Here is a 16832-nt window from a genome sequence, read left to right as displayed (position 1 = left end):
AGGGAAAAAGAGAGATGGAATGGGGTAAATTATCTCATATAAAAGAGGCAAGGGGGCAGCTTGGTGATACAGTGGATAGAGCACCAGCCCTGGAGTCAGGAGGACCTGAGTTCAAATCTGGCCTCAGACACATAATACTTCCTAGCTATGTGACTCTGGGCAACTCACTTAACCCCAATTGCCTTACTTAAAAAAAAAAAAAAGAGGCAAGAAAAAGCTTTTACGGTGGAGGGGAAGATGAGGGAGGTGAAGGGAGAGACTGAACCTTACTCTCATTGGAATTCGCTCAGAGAGGGATTAACATACACACTCAATTGAGTATCACCGTGTAGAAAAATAGGTGGGTATAAGAGCAGGGGGGTGACAGAAGGGAGGGCAGATTGGGGGAGGGGGTAGTCAGAAGCAAAACACTTTTGAGGAGGGGCAGGGTGAAAGGAGAGAGAAAGAATAGAATAAACAGGGCGTGGAGGGAATAGGATGTAGGGAAATACATTTAGCAATTGTAACTGAGAAAAATTTTGAAGCAAGTTTCACTGATAAAGGCCTCATTTCTCAAATATATAGAAAACTGAGTTGAATTTATAAAAATAAGAACCATTCCCTAATTGATGAATGATCAAGAGATATGAACAGTTTTCAGATGAATTTATCAAAGCTGTCTATAGCCATATGAGAAGGTGCTCGAAATAGCTACTGGTAAGAGGAATGCAAATTGAAATAATTCTGAGGTACTACCTCATACCTATTAGATTGGCTAATAGGACAGAAAAGGAAAATGGCAAATGTTGGAGGGGATGTGGGGAAAATGAGACGTTAATGCACTCTTGGTGAAGTTTGAACTACTCCAACCGTTCCATAGAGCAGTTTGGAGCTATACCCCAAGGGGCATCCTTTGTCCTAACAATGCCATGCTAGTTCTGTATCCCAAAAGAGATAAAAAACAAACGGGGAATATTCATAGCAGCCCTTTTCTGGTGGCAGAGAATTAGAAATTGGGGGGATGCCCATAATTGGGGAATGGCTGAACAAATTGTGCTATGTGATTGTGTTGGAAAATTATTGTGCTATAGGAAAGACTTACATGAGCTGATGCAAAGTGAAATGTCATGTGTACGAAGTAACAACGATATTAGATGACCAGCTGTGAATGATTTGGCTATTTTCAGCAATACAATGATCCAAGACAGCTCTAAAGGATTTATGATGAACCATCCTCAGACAGAGAACTGATGGCGTCTGAATACAGATTGAAACATACTTTCTTTTTTTGCTTTCCTTACTTTTCTTGAGGATTTTTTTCCTTTGGTCTATGTTTTCTTTCACAACATGGCTAATATAGAAATATGTTTTGCGTGACTACACATGTATAACCTATATCGAATTGCTTGCCTTCTCAATGAAGGGGGTGAGAAGGGAGGAAGTGAGAAAATTTGGAATTCCAATTTTTAAAAACTGATTTTAAAAATTGTTATTATATGTAATTGGGGGAAAATAAAATACTAAGAATTCAAAAAATAAAAAACTTATTATGTTACAAATAAAGCTACTACAATAGCACAAATAACTTTCATACAACAGCTGGTTTGAATCTAACAGCTGAAAGAATGTCAGATGTCTCCGTTTGCCTGCCGTGCTTCCCCTCATCCCAGCCCTGGCCATATGTGGAGCAGGCCAGGGAGTCTCCACTCATAGATATAAGCAAAAACATTGATGCTCCCAGGAGTCTGGATGTGTTCTTATGTTGGTGGTTGTGTTAGCCACAGGTGTCCATGTCTATATTTGAGATGGCAAAACAATGTGTTAGGTTACTTGCTGGTCACTTACTGTGTGTGTGTCATTTCAGTTCCAAATTAGTATCCTCATTAAGACTAGAGATTGATCATTTGAAAGAATCAGAAGTGTTTAGCCTGAAGGAGAGAAGACACGACAGATGTCTCCAAGTATTCAGAGGGTTCTCATTGTCTCATTGGCAAAGTGGAGAGAGTAATAACACTTGACCTCAGGGATTGCTCCAAGCATGAAAAGAGATGACATATAAAGCTAACTGTCTCTCTCTCTCTCTCTCTCTCTCTCTCTCTCTCTCTCTCACCATATATATATATACACATACATACACATACACGCACATATGTGTGTATAACATATATATGTGAACATAGACACACATACATATATACATACATGTATATCACTATGTGTATATGTGTATGTATGTGTGTGTGTATATATAGATATAGATATAGATATATTTGTATTTGTTCAGTAACGTCCTACTCTTCATGACCCCCCCGTGGGGTTTTCTTGGCAGAAATATTGGAGTAGTTTGCCATTTTCTTCTCCAGCTCATTTTACGTATGAGAAAACTGAGGCAAACAGGGTTAAGTGACTTGCCCAGGGTCACACAGCTAGTAAGTGTCTGAGGCCAGATTTGAACTCATTTGAAGATGAATCTTCCTCATTCTAGGCCTGGTACTCTATCCACTGAGCCACTTAGCTGCCCTGTATATAAATATTAGATATTCTGTAAGAGAGGAATTGGACTTATTCTGTTTGTCCCCGGAGGGCAGAAGCAGAGAAAAGAGGTAGAAGTTGCAAAGAGGCAAATGTAGACTTCTCTTCAGGCAACACTTTGTAAGGATTTGGGCTGTCCAAGAGTGAATGGGCTGCCTGAAGAGGACATGGGTTCCCCTTCTGTGGAGATCCTTGATTAGGGATTGAATGGCCATTCATCATATATTTTATGAGGGGGGCACTACATGATCACTGAAGCCCCTTCCAATTCTCACAATCTGTGATTTTTATGAAAATCTGATGAACTTCCAAAACCTTTGCCTGAATTTAAGCAGAGACATAAAAAAAAAACCAAAACAACCAGCCACTCCTTTCTTCCTCCCTCCCCCCGATGACTTCTAGACATGTAATATAATTTTTTAAAGGGTTCAGTGCTATAAAGAAGCCAAGTTTTCTACGGAATGTGTACAGTGAAATTCCATTCCCAAACCCATCCCCATTGCCCTGTTTCTAAAGGTGCTAATATTTTGTTGACATGATTACAATGAATTCTCTACAATATATAATTTATAGGGGGAAAATGGCTTTTCTTGCCCCACTTTGACAACATAGATGCTTTCTAGAGTGAAGGAACTTCTGTTCTATTGAATCTGAATCAAAGGTAGGAAGAGGTAAACAGACTTTTTGAATCACAGGCAGAAAAGACGGCAGTGTGGTCAGGTAGAAAGAGAGACAAAGCTAGAGTCAGGTGATCAAGGTTTGAATCTTGGCTCTCAAATTTACTAGCTGTATGGTGTTGGACAAGTCATTTTTCTCCCCTGCCTCAATTAACCCATCTGTAAAATGGAGATATTGGTATTTACACTAACCTACCTCATGAAATTGATGTGGGGAAAGTACTTTATAAACCTTAAAGCGTGATACTGGGTGTCCCAAAAGTCTAAGTCCATTTTAAATGGCACAAGAAGTAGATAATTATTTTGCCCTGATATTAAGTGTCCTTTATCCCACTTCACCTCAAGTGTCCCAACTCCCTCTACTCCACAGACATCCAGCCAAACAATTCACCACAAGCAAAGGTCCGGAAGCTTAAAGGTCCAGGTTAATGTTAATATTAAGTGGTCTCCTCCTCTCCTCCTTCTGAACATTAGAAACACTTCTTTCCATGTGTTCCTTCTCTATCAAGATCCTGGGAGGCAGCTTCAGTTTCATCTCCAGGTCCTGCAGACATGGGAATGTTATTTCTAACAATATATTCATTAAAATAAAATTCCAGTACAGCAAAACAAGGGGTATCCCCTGTAGAGTTGTGTTTTGTCTTGTCTTCAGAATCACAGGATCTGAGTTGTAAAAGAGCTCAGAGATAGAAGAAAAAATAGTAAATTATATAAAAAAAACAAATTAATATCTTATGGATGGGAAGGGAGAGAATTATCAGCATAAAACAAAAATGCAAAGCATTCTTTCCATTGGCTGAAGGTTCAACCCAAATTGGAACAAGAATTCCCTCTACAACATGTCTAAAAAGTGGTCATCCAGCCTTTGTCTGAAGAGTTCCAGTGAGTAGGATTATAATCAGTTTGTTTTCCCTTTATGTATTTTTTCCCCAAATAGTCATTAGCAGATTCCAAATATTAGTCATCTCTAACTCCTTGTTCTCCCTGCTTCCCATCAATTACCAGCTCCTATGTTTCTCATTCGGTTGTTTCAGTTGCATCCGACTACTTGTGAGCCCATTTGGGGTTTTTCAAGGCAGAGATACTGGATTGGTTTTCCTTTTCCTTCTCCAGCTCATTTTACAGATGAGGAACTGAGGCCAACAGGGTTAAGTGACTTACCCAGCTTTGAACTTGGGAAGATGAGTCTTCCTGACTCCAGGTCTGGCACTCTAGCCATTGCACCATCTAGCTGCCCCCACCAGCTCCTATGGCTTGTTCCTTCACAGTCTCTTGCATTCATCCCTTCCTATTCCATTCCCTCTCCCATCCTGGACATCCAAGGTCTCAATGATCACCTCACACCTGGATTGTTGTGCTGGCTCATCACTGATCTTACCATGTCACTATACTTATAGTGTCTCCTTCGATTTAACCTATACCCTGCTGCTGTTTAGTCTTTGAACAATGCCACTTTCATCCTAAAATATTTTTAAAACCTATTTCTGCCATGGTTCCTCATTACCTCCTAATAAAGTACTGACTTCTTAGCCTAACATGTCCACAAATTTCCCTGCCTTTCCCATCTCATCTCCCAGTACCCCCTATACCAAGTGACCTTCTTCTCTAGCTAATATGATGATCTCCCCATCTCCTGAATATACTACAGATGTTGTTGCCTCCAGAGCTTTTGCTCATAACACTTGGAATACTTGTCCCTTCAACCCATTAGCTCTACTAGAAAAACCACCTGCAAGACCTTCAAGCCAACTCTTTCATGAAACATTGCTCCGTCTTTCCCTCTGCAGGCATCTCTCCCTCCTTGGGCATGTCTTATTTCTACCAAGTAGGAAAGAGTAATAAGAATGTTATATTTAGAATTAGAAGACCTGAGTTTTGAGTCCTGGGCCCCCTATTTGCTACTTGTTTGACCTTAGTCAACTCATTTCTCCCTGAACACTAGGTTCCTCTTCCATAAAATGAGGGTCAGTGATGATTGGGTTAGGTGATCTCTAAGACCCCTTAGAACAGAAATGTTAAACACACAACTCTGCATGAAGCCCAAACTAGATTAAAATGTAATTGGGAAATATTTAACATAATTAATTAATTTTAAAAAAGAAAGAGATAAACATATGTGGTCTTCTAAGTCAATATGTGGGATGCTTATGCATGGTTTAGTGGGCTCCATCTCTATTGGAGTTTGATATCATTTCCTTGAAACTAAATTTATGATCCTTCGGCTCTGAAACCCTTCTGCTTTGTACTATTAACTGGCCATATATATAAATAAGTGGTTCTTAATTTTCTTTTTCACTTGGAGCACAGCATTTGTAAGGAATTGAGGCCCATGGGAGAATCCAGAGACTGTGCTTGCTTGTATGTGCATAGCAAATCTGAGATCCATAAAATGGCTAGAAGGGTGCGTGTGATTGCAGATGTAAATTCCACACCATTTCTGGTTCATCAAGGGACCCTCCTGGGATAAATCTTACCTCTCCAACTAGAGAGCGGGTTCCTTGCAGGCAGGTACTATGGCCTACATTTCTTTCTGACCATCCAGGTGTGTTTCTAACCACACACAATAAGTGCTCTATGTTTGTCAATGGAGGAGTATATGCCATTTATTCCCTGGGCTTCCCGGATTGCATCCACCTTTGTAATCACTTGTCTAGATTGCAGGAATCTTTAGGCATAGTAGTCCCCAAATGAATTAACCAGCCTTTCCTTGGTGAGGTCTCTCTGTCTCGCTTGGATTAATTCTGAGACTATGCTGACAAACTGCTCCTTTCTCCTGGAGGCTGTCACACACAGTAAAGTTGATGGCCTCATACCCTGGATGGTGGGAGAATTTTCCCAGCCAGGGTGGGCTGTACTGTTTTTCCCTTAAGCTCATATTCCACCAAGTATCAATGATTTTTTTATACCATATGTCAGCTGGGAAATAAACCAGGCGCACTTCAAGGCTCAGCAGACCCACCAGAACAGTGAAATTGCTCTGTAAATATTTATGTAGAGAGCCCTCACTCCCACACTTCCTCCTCTTCCTCCCCTTTTTGCTTCCCTTCTTTTCTTTTGTTAATCACTCTGGGGGCAGAGCTGGGGCAGGTGCCTTGTGGATTTTTCCACCACTGTGACCACGAACTTCTTTCTGCCTTCCTCTTTTCTGACATGACATGCAGCCACTTAGTGGAGTGGTTACTGGTATAAAATTACTCTTCTTTTTTCAAATTTAATTAGGGTGCATTTATAATAACAAAATAGAACCCCACATCCAAGGATATTTGACAGTGACCGACTTTTTTTTAAATGTTCAGAGCAGTTCAAGTCTGAAAATAGAAGCCTGTAGATGCCTTTTGTCTAGAAATTTTAAATTCCTTTACATTCAAGTTGATAATGATCCCTGTTTTTGTTGGAAGAGGCAAGGGGTAAAAAACCATCATCATGATTATAATTGATATGTATGTTTAGTCCATGAATGTGATTTCATCAGTGTAGAGGAACTCCCACCAGGCAAACTGCTTCCACTGGTGCAAACCATCTGTAATTTAGCTTCCTGAAACATAAAAGATTAAATGATTTGTCCAGGTTCACTTGAACTTGCATCTTTTTTACTTTAAGATGGGCCCACTATGCCATGTTGATGCCCAACTGACATTTATGGAATGCTTCAAAGTTTGCTAAACACTCTAAATACAGTTGAGCCTCATAGCAGCTCTATAAGTATAGTACTGCATTAGTATGCCCATTTTATGGCTAAGGAAGCTGAGGCTCATAAAGAGCCCATAGCCAATAAATGTGAGAGATGGAATTTGAACTCGGGTCTCCCGGACTCCAAGTCTATCATACTATCTATCCACCATGTTACTCTGCCTCTCTCAATAAAATTCTAGACACTCATGAGCATTCTCTCTCTTCAGTATCTTTCATCCCATTCTCTTTTTAATGATTCTATAACAGTGTACTTTCTATGGGCTTGGATACCTCTGGCCCAGAAAGTGATTTCTAGTCTTTTGAGGACATAGGAGGAGAGTGTTACAAATTTCATGTCATGAGTGATCAAACTGAGACTCTAAGATATGACGTGATGTGACTGGTCAGATACCCTTTTATATATAGCTATCTCCTTTAATAGGTGTGTAGCCCCACCTTTGTTCATGTTACCCCTATCTGTAATGTCTTCACCTCTTTTCTCCCCTTTTTCATGTCCTACTTCAAAATACAAAAAGACCCGGCTCAAGTCCCACCTTTTCTCTGCAGCCTTTCTAGATCCTTTGAGCTAGGCTGGCTATTGTTCTATCTCAGTTAAAGGATCATTCCATTTATCTATCTTGATTACCACCACACCTGGAATATTGCATTTAATCCTAGCTATTACATTTTAGGAAGGATGTTAATAAATTGGAAAAAGGAAGGCAACATGACTGTGAAAGGTCCCTGAGACAATGGTCATGATCAGTGGAAGGAAAAGGGGATATTCAGCCTGGAGAACAGAGGGTTCATGAGGGTCAAATTTAATTCACTTCAATTCAGTAGGCATTTATTTTTAAATTTTATTATTTATTTTTAACATTCTTTTCTTCTTAAATTTTGAGTTCAAGATTCTCTCCCTCCCTCCCACCCCTCTCCTGCCCACTGAGAAGGCAAACAATATGATATATGATATCAATTACACATGTGAAATCATGTAAAACATTTCCATCTTAGCCATATCACAAAAAAAGAACATGAGAAAATTATACTCTGATCTGCACTCTGAGTTCATCAGTTCTCTCTCTGGAGGTGGATAGCCTTTTTTCATCATGAGTCCTTTGGAATTGTGTTGAAACAGAGTAGCCAAGTCTTTCACAGTTGATCATCATTACAACGTTACTGTTACTGTGCATAATGATCTCTGGGTCCTTCACACTTCATTTTGCATCAGTTCTTATAGGTCTTGCCATGTTTTATTCTGAAACCACCCCTACCTTGTCATTTCTTATAGCACAATTGTAGTCCATCACAATCATTTGCTACAACTTGTTCAGTCATTCACCCAATTGGTGGGCATCCCCTCAATTTCCAATTCTTTGCCACAACAAAAAAAGCCATTATCAATATTTTTGTACAAATAGGTCCTTTTCCTTTGATCTCTTTGCTATACACACCTATTAGCGGTATTGCAGGGTCAAAGGGTATGTACAGTTTTTAGCCCTTTGGACATAATTCCAGGCTGTTCTCTAGAATAGTTGGATCAGTTCACTATTCCACCAACAGTTTACTAATGTACCTATTTTTCCTCATCCCCTCCAGCATTTGTCATTTCTGAGAGATGTGAGGTGGTACTTCAGAGTGGTTTTAATTTGCTTTTCTCTAATCAGTAATAATTTAGAGCAGATAGCTTTGATAGCTTTGATTTCTTCATCTGAAAACTGTTTGTTTAAATCCTTTGACCATTTATCAGTTGGGGAATGGCTCTTATTTTTATGAATTTGACTCAGTTCCCTATATATTTAAGAAATGAGACCTTTATCAGAGAAACTTACTATAAAAATTTTTAATATTATTTCATTATCTATGGTGCCTTTTAGCAAAATGTAGTTTTCCCTGATTCTCTCTATTCAGTGGATCTATTTTGCTTTTGCTTTGTCTGAGATTGTCTTTTTTTTCCTTCAGCTGAAGCATAACAGATTCTGTTCCAGCCCTTTATTTTAACTCTGTGTGTGTCTGTTTCAAGTGTGTCTCTTATATACAACATATTATTGAATTCTGGTTTCTAATCCATTCTGTTTTCTGCTTCCATTTTATGGGTTAGCAAATCCCATTCACATTCATAGTTATAATTTCTGAATGTCTATTTCTCGCCATCCTATTTTCTTCTGTTTATGCTTTTCTCTCTCTTTTTATCCTATCCTTCCTCTAAAGTCTGTTTTGTTTCAGACCATTGCCTCCCTTAACCTGCCCTCACTTTTATCAGCACTCTTCCCTATTACTCTTATTCCCTTCCCCTCCTATTTCCCTACTGGGTAAAATAGATTTCTGTACCCAACCAAGTATCTGTGTGTGTGTCACACATGCATGTATGTGTGCATGTATATATGTATGTATTCATGTGTATATATGTATGCATGTATATATGTATGTGTGTATATGTGTGTATGTATATATGTGTATATATGTGTGTGTGTGTGTGTGTGTGTGTGTGTGTGTGTGTATACACATATATGTTATATGTTCTTTCCCTTTGGATCAGTCCCAATGAGAGTGAGGTTTAAGCATCGGCCACCATTTTCCCTTCCATCATGAAAGCTCCCCCTCACACACCTGTTTTCAATAAACATTTGTTAAGAGCCTAATATAGACCAGGCACTGTGCTCAGCACTGTGGATACAGATGAGAAAAAGAAAGTCCCTGCCCTCAAGGAGCTTCCAAGGTAATGGAGGAAAACAGTACACAAGAGGAAGCTGAATGAGGCAGGGTAGCACCCAGCAGTGCCAGGCTGGGGACGTGATACTTGTAGAGTCAAAACCAAGCAGAGAAGCTGATGGAAAATGGAGAGCTACCTGAAGGCTTTGGGAGAAGGTCATCTGAAGGATGACCATCATGCAAAAGGAGTGATTAGATTTGTATTGCTCAGAACCAGAAGCAATGCATGAAAGCTGCAAAGAGGCAGATTTAGCCTTGATATCAGGAAAAACTTTCTGTTAGAGCGATCTAAAAGTAGAACTGAGTACCTTAGGAGTCGTCAGATTCCTTTTCATGGGAAGTCTTCAAGCAAAGGTTGCATGACCATTTCGTCAGATGTGTTATAGATGAGGTAATAATAGATAACGTTGATATAGGTTTAGTAAAAGTTTAAGGTTTGTAAAACACTGTACAAATATTTCATCCTCCCAACTCTGGGACATAGGTACTATTACTATCCCCATTTGACAGTTGAAGAAACTGAGGGAGACAGAGATAAAGTAATTTGCCTGGAATCAGAGAGCTAGTGTCTGAGCCTGGATTTTAACTCAGGTCTTCCTGACTCCAGGTCCAGGGCTCTATCCACCTCCTTTCTCTATCCTTATTCATGAATAGGTTGGACTAAAATGTCTACTTAGGTCCTTAAGATTCTGTGATTCTGTGAATGCCCATTGCATTCTATGTGTGCATGACTTAGCTACCATCTTGTGTTGTGTCTCCAATGAGAACATATGGAGATAGAGAAGAGAGTTAATGTTCTATTTCATGTATTCTGCTTAGTACCTGTGAGAGTGCTGAGCACATAGTACATAGTAGAAGCACAGAAATGTCATGAACCATTCTGAATGCCAATTGGGAATTATTTAAGAAAAGTGACTACATTGTCCATAACCTTTGACCCAGTAATCCTACTACTTGCAGGGCATAGCCCAAGATGATCAAGAACAGAAACAAAGATCCAATGTACACCAAAAGATGTATAGGAGCACTATTTATGGTAGCACAGAAGTATAAACAAAATGACTGCCTTCATTGGTATATGACAGAAGTAACAGTGAGATAGGAAATTAATGGAATAATTATCGTACAATAAAAGATGACAAATATGAGGAATTCAGAGAAATACAGGAAGATTTGTATAAACTAGGGTAGAGTGAAATAAACAGAACCAAAGAAAAATATGCATAAAGTCTACAACAATGTGAATGAAAAGGTTACTAAAAGGAGGTTGAATGCTGTGAATAGATAATGAAACATACCTTCCTCTTCACATCCCAGTGGCTCTGAACTCCTGTAGATTATTACCCAAAACCCATTTCTCACACACACCACCCAATTCCTATCCCCCTCAACCCTCCTACCCCAAAGTTTCAACCTAATACCTCCCAGGCCTTCTACGGTGCCCTCTGGAATGCTTATTCCACCGGCAACAAACTTCCCTTCATTGCTATTTCCAGGATCTCCCCCTTTTCCTATCACTCAGTAATTTCTCTTCCACTAAGGTTCATGTGATTCATATCTACCACCCAAACAGAATCCTGGTAGCTGTTGTCTACTAATCCCCAGGTCACTCCCCTTCCTTCCTCAATGAGTTTGGTACCTGATTCACAATTTTTCTCTCCACTCCATCTCCTGCCCTCATACTAGGGGACTTCAACATGCATATTGACTTTCCCTCAAATACCCTAACCACTCAGTTCCTCAATCTGCTCACCTCCCATGTGCTACTCCTCCACCCCACCTCAGCCAGACACAGAGATAGTCATACTCCTGATCTTGCCATCATGCACAGATGCACTGCCTCAGTGTTCAAGAATTCTGAAATCCCCTTATCTGTCAATAATCTATTAGTTTTTCACCTCTCCTTCTTTTTGTATCCTCAGCACTTAGCACATAGTATGTGTTTAATAAATGTTTAATGACTGGTTGAGAGAGGCTAGATATTACTAAGACAGAATTTTGCTAGAGGTTGCTAAATGGTGCAGTAGATAGAGTACTGGGCCTGCACACAGGTAGACTCAAATGAGGCCTCAGATATTTCCTATCTGTGTGGCCCTGGCAAATCATTTAAAGTCTCTCTGTCTCAGTTTCCTAAATGGTAAAATGGAGATAATAAAAGCACCCACCTCTCAGGGTTTTTGTGAGAGGATCAAATGAGATAATATTTGTAAAGTATTTAAGCATAGTGCCGGGCACATAGTAGGTACATAATAAATGCCTATTCCTTTCCCTCCCACCCACCCACTTCCCTACTGTATATATTATCACTGTATCTGATGTTTTTTGCCTAAATGTTTTCCTTTGGCACACAAGAGGATTTAGTAAAGGAGAGGGTGTGTTGAAATGATTGCAAAGTAAACATAAAAAAATGATCAATAAAATGTATTTTAAAAAAAGGAATAAAACTGTTTACCTTCCAGTCAAATCAATCAATAAGCATCTGATAAGTGCCTCAGATACAAGTGAAACACTCCCTACCCTCAAGGGCCTTGACATTATAAGGAATGAGATTACAGGTTTTTAGATGACGACCATAACTACTTCAGAAGAAATGCTAAGGATCTTAGAGGTCATAGAGATAACCTCCATGCATTTATTGGATCCAGTTCAGTAAGTCTGTGGATCAAGCTGGAGCTCAAGCTGTTGGCTTCAGAGAGAGAAAAGGCAGGCTCAGAGCATCCACTAATCCCCCCAGTACCCCGACCCTTTGATGGGGTTGAGCATCTCCCTCCACTGCTCACTGCCTTGACTCGGTGCTGCAATCAAAGCCTTCCCAGTCACATGCAGAGCCAGGCACCCCCAGCTTTTGCAGCTCCCAGCAGCAAGAGATTGAGAAGTGATCCCACCTCTGTCACTTCTTTCTTGCAAAAGGCATTCTTGAGTTAAAGTAATAATGTGTTAATTCCCTTCTGTGCTTCCCTCCCCTCCAGGGCTGAGGCTAATTTTCCCAGCGACTGATTAAAATTCACTGCTAACTTTGTGGTCCCACCCTGATAGCTCTCTGAAGAGGCAAGGACTGTGAAGGTGAAAGCTGACAGGATGACATTGTTGTTCTCTCTCCCGCTTCTGTCTTCCAGGCTCTATTACCCGGGCTTTCATCCCGTCCGAGCCATCCAGGTGATGAAAGTTGGCAAACTACAGCAGCACCAAGGCTTGTATCCTCAAGCCCTGGAGACCTTGAAACAGGTGAGCATCCAGTGGTTTCTCTCCTTACTTGCCTGACCTCTTCCCCAGGGATGCACCAACCTTGCCTTCCTTTCTGTCTTCTTCCTGCTTTGTGTCACTCCCCTTGTCTTCCCAACAAAAGCCCATAGCAATAACCCAGGAAAACAAAATGGGAGAACTAGGCCAGCCCTAGATGAAAATTGTTTATTGGAAGTTGTCATCAGTGCCCCCATCCATAGAACATGGAATAAAAGGATTTTAAAATTAGAAGAAATCTTAGGAAACTACTTAATCCAACTTCTTCCTTTTATAGCTTAGGAAACTAAGACCCAGGGATGTGACTTAATGAAGTTCACAGAGCAAAGCTGAGATTTGAACCCAGGTCTCTTGACCCTGACATCATCATAATCGCACTGCCTCTTTCTTCTCTCCCAGTGCCTCAGGTTACTCCCCTTCCATCTCCCTCAGGAGCCTCAGTACCCTCTGCTTTGGCAGTTCGCCTCTGCCTGTCCACCTGTGCTAACATGTAGCACATAGTAGGCAGTCATAATACTAGGTAACATTTATGCAGATAAGGTATTGCACAGTACTTTACTTACATCATTTCATGAGTGTATGTAAATTGATTTGACGCTTTCCTTCAGGACTAGTCATTGTGATTTGGGATTACATGGAAGGCTTGCCCTCCTCTGCTTCTCTGTAGTCTAACCTCTTGACCTCACTGTAGTCTCTTCAAAATGTGCCTGTCCTGTAGCACATTTCATGGGATCTACAAGTCTTGGAGGTCATCTAGTGCAAATTGCTCATTTTGCAGATGAGGCCCAAAGGAAACTGGGGCCCAAAGAGGGAAATGGATTTGTTAGAGATCATAGAGATATTAAGACACTGAGCTAGGAACTGAGCCTAGGCCATGTGACTCTAAATACCGTTGGTATTCTTTCTACTGGGCAGCTAGGTGGTGCAGTGGGTAAGACCAGGCTTGGAGCCAGAAAGACTCATCTTCCTGAATTCAAATCTAGCCTCAGACACTTACTAGCAATGTGACCCTGGACAAGTCACTTAACCCTTTTTGCCTCAACCTTCTCATCTGTCAAATGAGCCGGTGAAGGAAATGGCAAACCACCCTAGTATCTCTGCCAAGAAAACCCCAAATGAGGTCATGAAGAGTCAGACACAACTGAAAAAATGGCTGAACAACTAAAGTATGAATTAAGACTGGTTGAAGCCAGATGGTAGAGGACCTTAAATGTCAAGTTGAGAACTTTATATTTTAGTCCCTAGGCATTTGGGAGTTATTGAAGGGTTTTCATCAGGGGAGTCATGTGGTCACACCTCTACATTAGGAAGATTATTTTGACCATGGTGTTAAAATATTGGATGCAAAATTTAAATTGGAAATGGGTACAGGAATTGGGGAGAACAGAAAACATTTGCAATAATCTAAGTAGGAGGTGATGAGGGTCTTGTGAGTGAAAAGAAGGGGACAGATATTAGAGATGTTGTGGAGGCAGAATTTCTGACATTTGGCAAATGATTAAATATGGGGAGTGAGGCAGAGGGAAGAATTAAAAACTCTCACCTAACTGAATTCCTGGAGAGGAAGATAGTGTCCTCAACAGAAATAGGGAAGCTGGGGGAAGAATGGATGTAGAAGAGAAGATGAACAATTTAGGATGGGACATGCTGAAGTTGAGGGGATAGTAAAATAATTTGACATAAGAAATTAGGAAATTCCATCTTAAACTTCTGAGCTCAACACTGCAGCATAGAGTTGTCGATTTAGGGTGGATGGGACCTTAGAGGACATAAGACCACAAGGCCCAGGTCTAGCACTGGGAGGCACCTCAGAATCCATTAAGTTCAAGCCTCTCATTTTACAGATGAGGAAACCGAGATCCAGAAAAGTAACTGGCTTGCTCAACATTGCCAGGTAGTAAATAGAGTTGAGATTTGAACCCTTCTCTTCTGATTCCAAATCTGGGGTTCTTTCTATTACACACCACTGCCTTTTCCCAAAACTGAACTCAGCATTTTCCTCCAAATCACCTCTGAACTTCCCAATGGAAACATCGATGACCAGTCATCCAAATTCAAAACCTCCTTGGCTCTTCCTCCTTTGTTCCCAAAACCAGTCCCTAAACTCTGTCCTTTCTGCCTCTGAAATCTCTCATGCATCAGTCCCCTTCTCTCTGTCAGTCAATTGACTGGAATTTATTAAGCTCCTATTATATGCCGGGCCCTGTATTAAGCTCTGTGGAGACAAAGAAAGGCAAAAGACAGTCTGTGCCCTCAAGGACTTTACAATCTAATGGATTATTTCTACTGCTACTACTCTAGGTCAAGCCCTTACCATCTCTTGCCTAATCTACTAAAATAGGCTTCTACTTAGTTTCTCAGTTTTCAGTGTTTGCCCCCTAGTCTATACTGGCAACTGTCTAAGAAGAAATTTTAGAGAAAATGGTGCTATACATTGGTAGAGTAAGTTCTTCATGGAGAGTTCCCCACACTGTTGAAATCACAAGTTCAGTTTAGAAAACACACCACTGTCCTATACACTGTTGCCTCTCACATAACAGCATGTAGTCATGCAGCATTTAAGATTTTCAGAGAATTAGCTATGCATTTTCTTCTCACTACAGCTTGGTAAGGTAAGTATAAATATTATCCCCATTTTACAGATAAGAAAACTGAGACTTAGAAATTGAGTGAGTTATCCAGTGTCACACCCCTTTCTGGCTCCCTAGCATCTTTCCCAATTAAGTCCAAACTCCTTGGCCCTCCCTGATGTGATCTCACCCTACTTTTCTCAACCTTATCCCCCCTTACTCACCTTCATATACCCTACATTCAGGTAAACAGGGCTATTTGCTATTCCCTAAACATACCTAGTGCTTTCTCACCTTCATGCTGTCATTCACCCTGTTCTGTGCTCTTAGAATGTCCTTCGCATGGCCAGTTCCTACCTTCCCTCAAGACCCAGCTAAAGTGCTCCCCTGATGCTGCCCCAGATCCCCTCAGCCAGAACTCCTTTCCCCTTCCTATTCACTCCCATAGTGTGTTGTATCTTTTAAAATTGTACTTTCATGCTGGATATTGTGGCATGTGCCTGGAATGTAGTCCCTGCTACCAGGGAGGCTGAGGCTGGTGGATCCCTTTGAGCTTAGAAGTTCTAAACCGATTGGATGTCTGTACTAAGTCTCATATAAGTATGGTAAGCCCCAAGAGTGGAAGAACACCAGGATGCCTAAAAAGAGGCAAATGTGCCTAGGCTGGAAAGAAAGCAGGTCAAAGTCCCTGTGCCAGTCAGTACTGGGATCAGTCTTGAAAGTAGCTGCTTCACTTGCAGCCTGGGTGACATAGGAAGACACAATCTTAAAAAACAAAAAAAGCCTTTCATGTCTTATCTTTTTTTATAATGATTTTTGTAAAATGTCTAATATCTCTGATCAGTGTATCCATAATACCAAGAACCACCTTTATCCTTTTCTTCCTTTTCCAGCAGCTCCTAGCACTGTACTTCGTCCAAAGTAGGCACATTGTTGAATGAACAACTTCATGAATGAATGAGTTAGTTACGTTATGGACTAGTACCGTTTATTTGTTTATTTTTTTACTTATTTGGCAGTTAAATTTCCTCTAAGCTTTCAGAAGTTGTTCTTGGAGACCCTAAGGTTAGAAAAGAAAAATCTCTCAAAGCATATTCTTTGTCCTTTGAAATTAATGTTCTCCGCCAAAGACTGTAAAGCTTTTAGCATTCTTCCTTGTCTTCAAAATCCGTGAAATAATGGAACAAAACAATTTAAGGCAATACAGAGAGTTTCAAAAGCTAGGTTTGGGGCATAAAACAGAAAAGGGCCCAGGAATAGAATTTGTTACAAATCCAATTAGGTCTGAGCCTGCCCCAGGAACTGAATATACTTAGCCCAGCTCTGATTTGGTTAGACTTCCATTTCTACTGTTCATGGACTGAAATGCTTTTTGATAGCTGCCATGGAAAAAGTCTTGTGTCTCCTCTCAGCGTCTCCTTTCTGATTTCTCTTGTCTCATTTCTAATCT

The 16832-nt window shown here is 40.5% G+C and overlaps 1 protein-coding gene across 1 annotated transcript in view; it reads left to right on the top strand.

Annotated features, from left to right (window-relative positions):
• Positions 1 to 16832, top strand: part of LOC114049841 (histone-lysine N-methyltransferase SMYD3-like) — a 1050735-nt gene that overhangs the window by 1015117 nt on the left and 18786 nt on the right. The window contains exon 11 of the mRNA XM_027871267.1: positions 12689 to 12797. Within this exon, the coding sequence (XP_027727068.1) occupies positions 12689 to 12797 (109 nt within the window). The remainder of the gene's footprint in view (positions 1 to 12688; positions 12798 to 16832) is intronic.

This window comes from Vombatus ursinus, unplaced genomic scaffold (assembly GCF_900497805.2).
Source record: "Vombatus ursinus unplaced genomic scaffold, bare-nosed wombat genome assembly UNPS02014798.1, whole genome shotgun sequence".
Classification (NCBI taxonomy): domain Eukaryota; kingdom Metazoa; phylum Chordata; class Mammalia; order Diprotodontia; family Vombatidae; genus Vombatus; species Vombatus ursinus.
The sequence above is the reverse complement of the archived record's forward strand: the minus strand, read 5'-3'. Positions and strand labels throughout refer to the sequence as shown.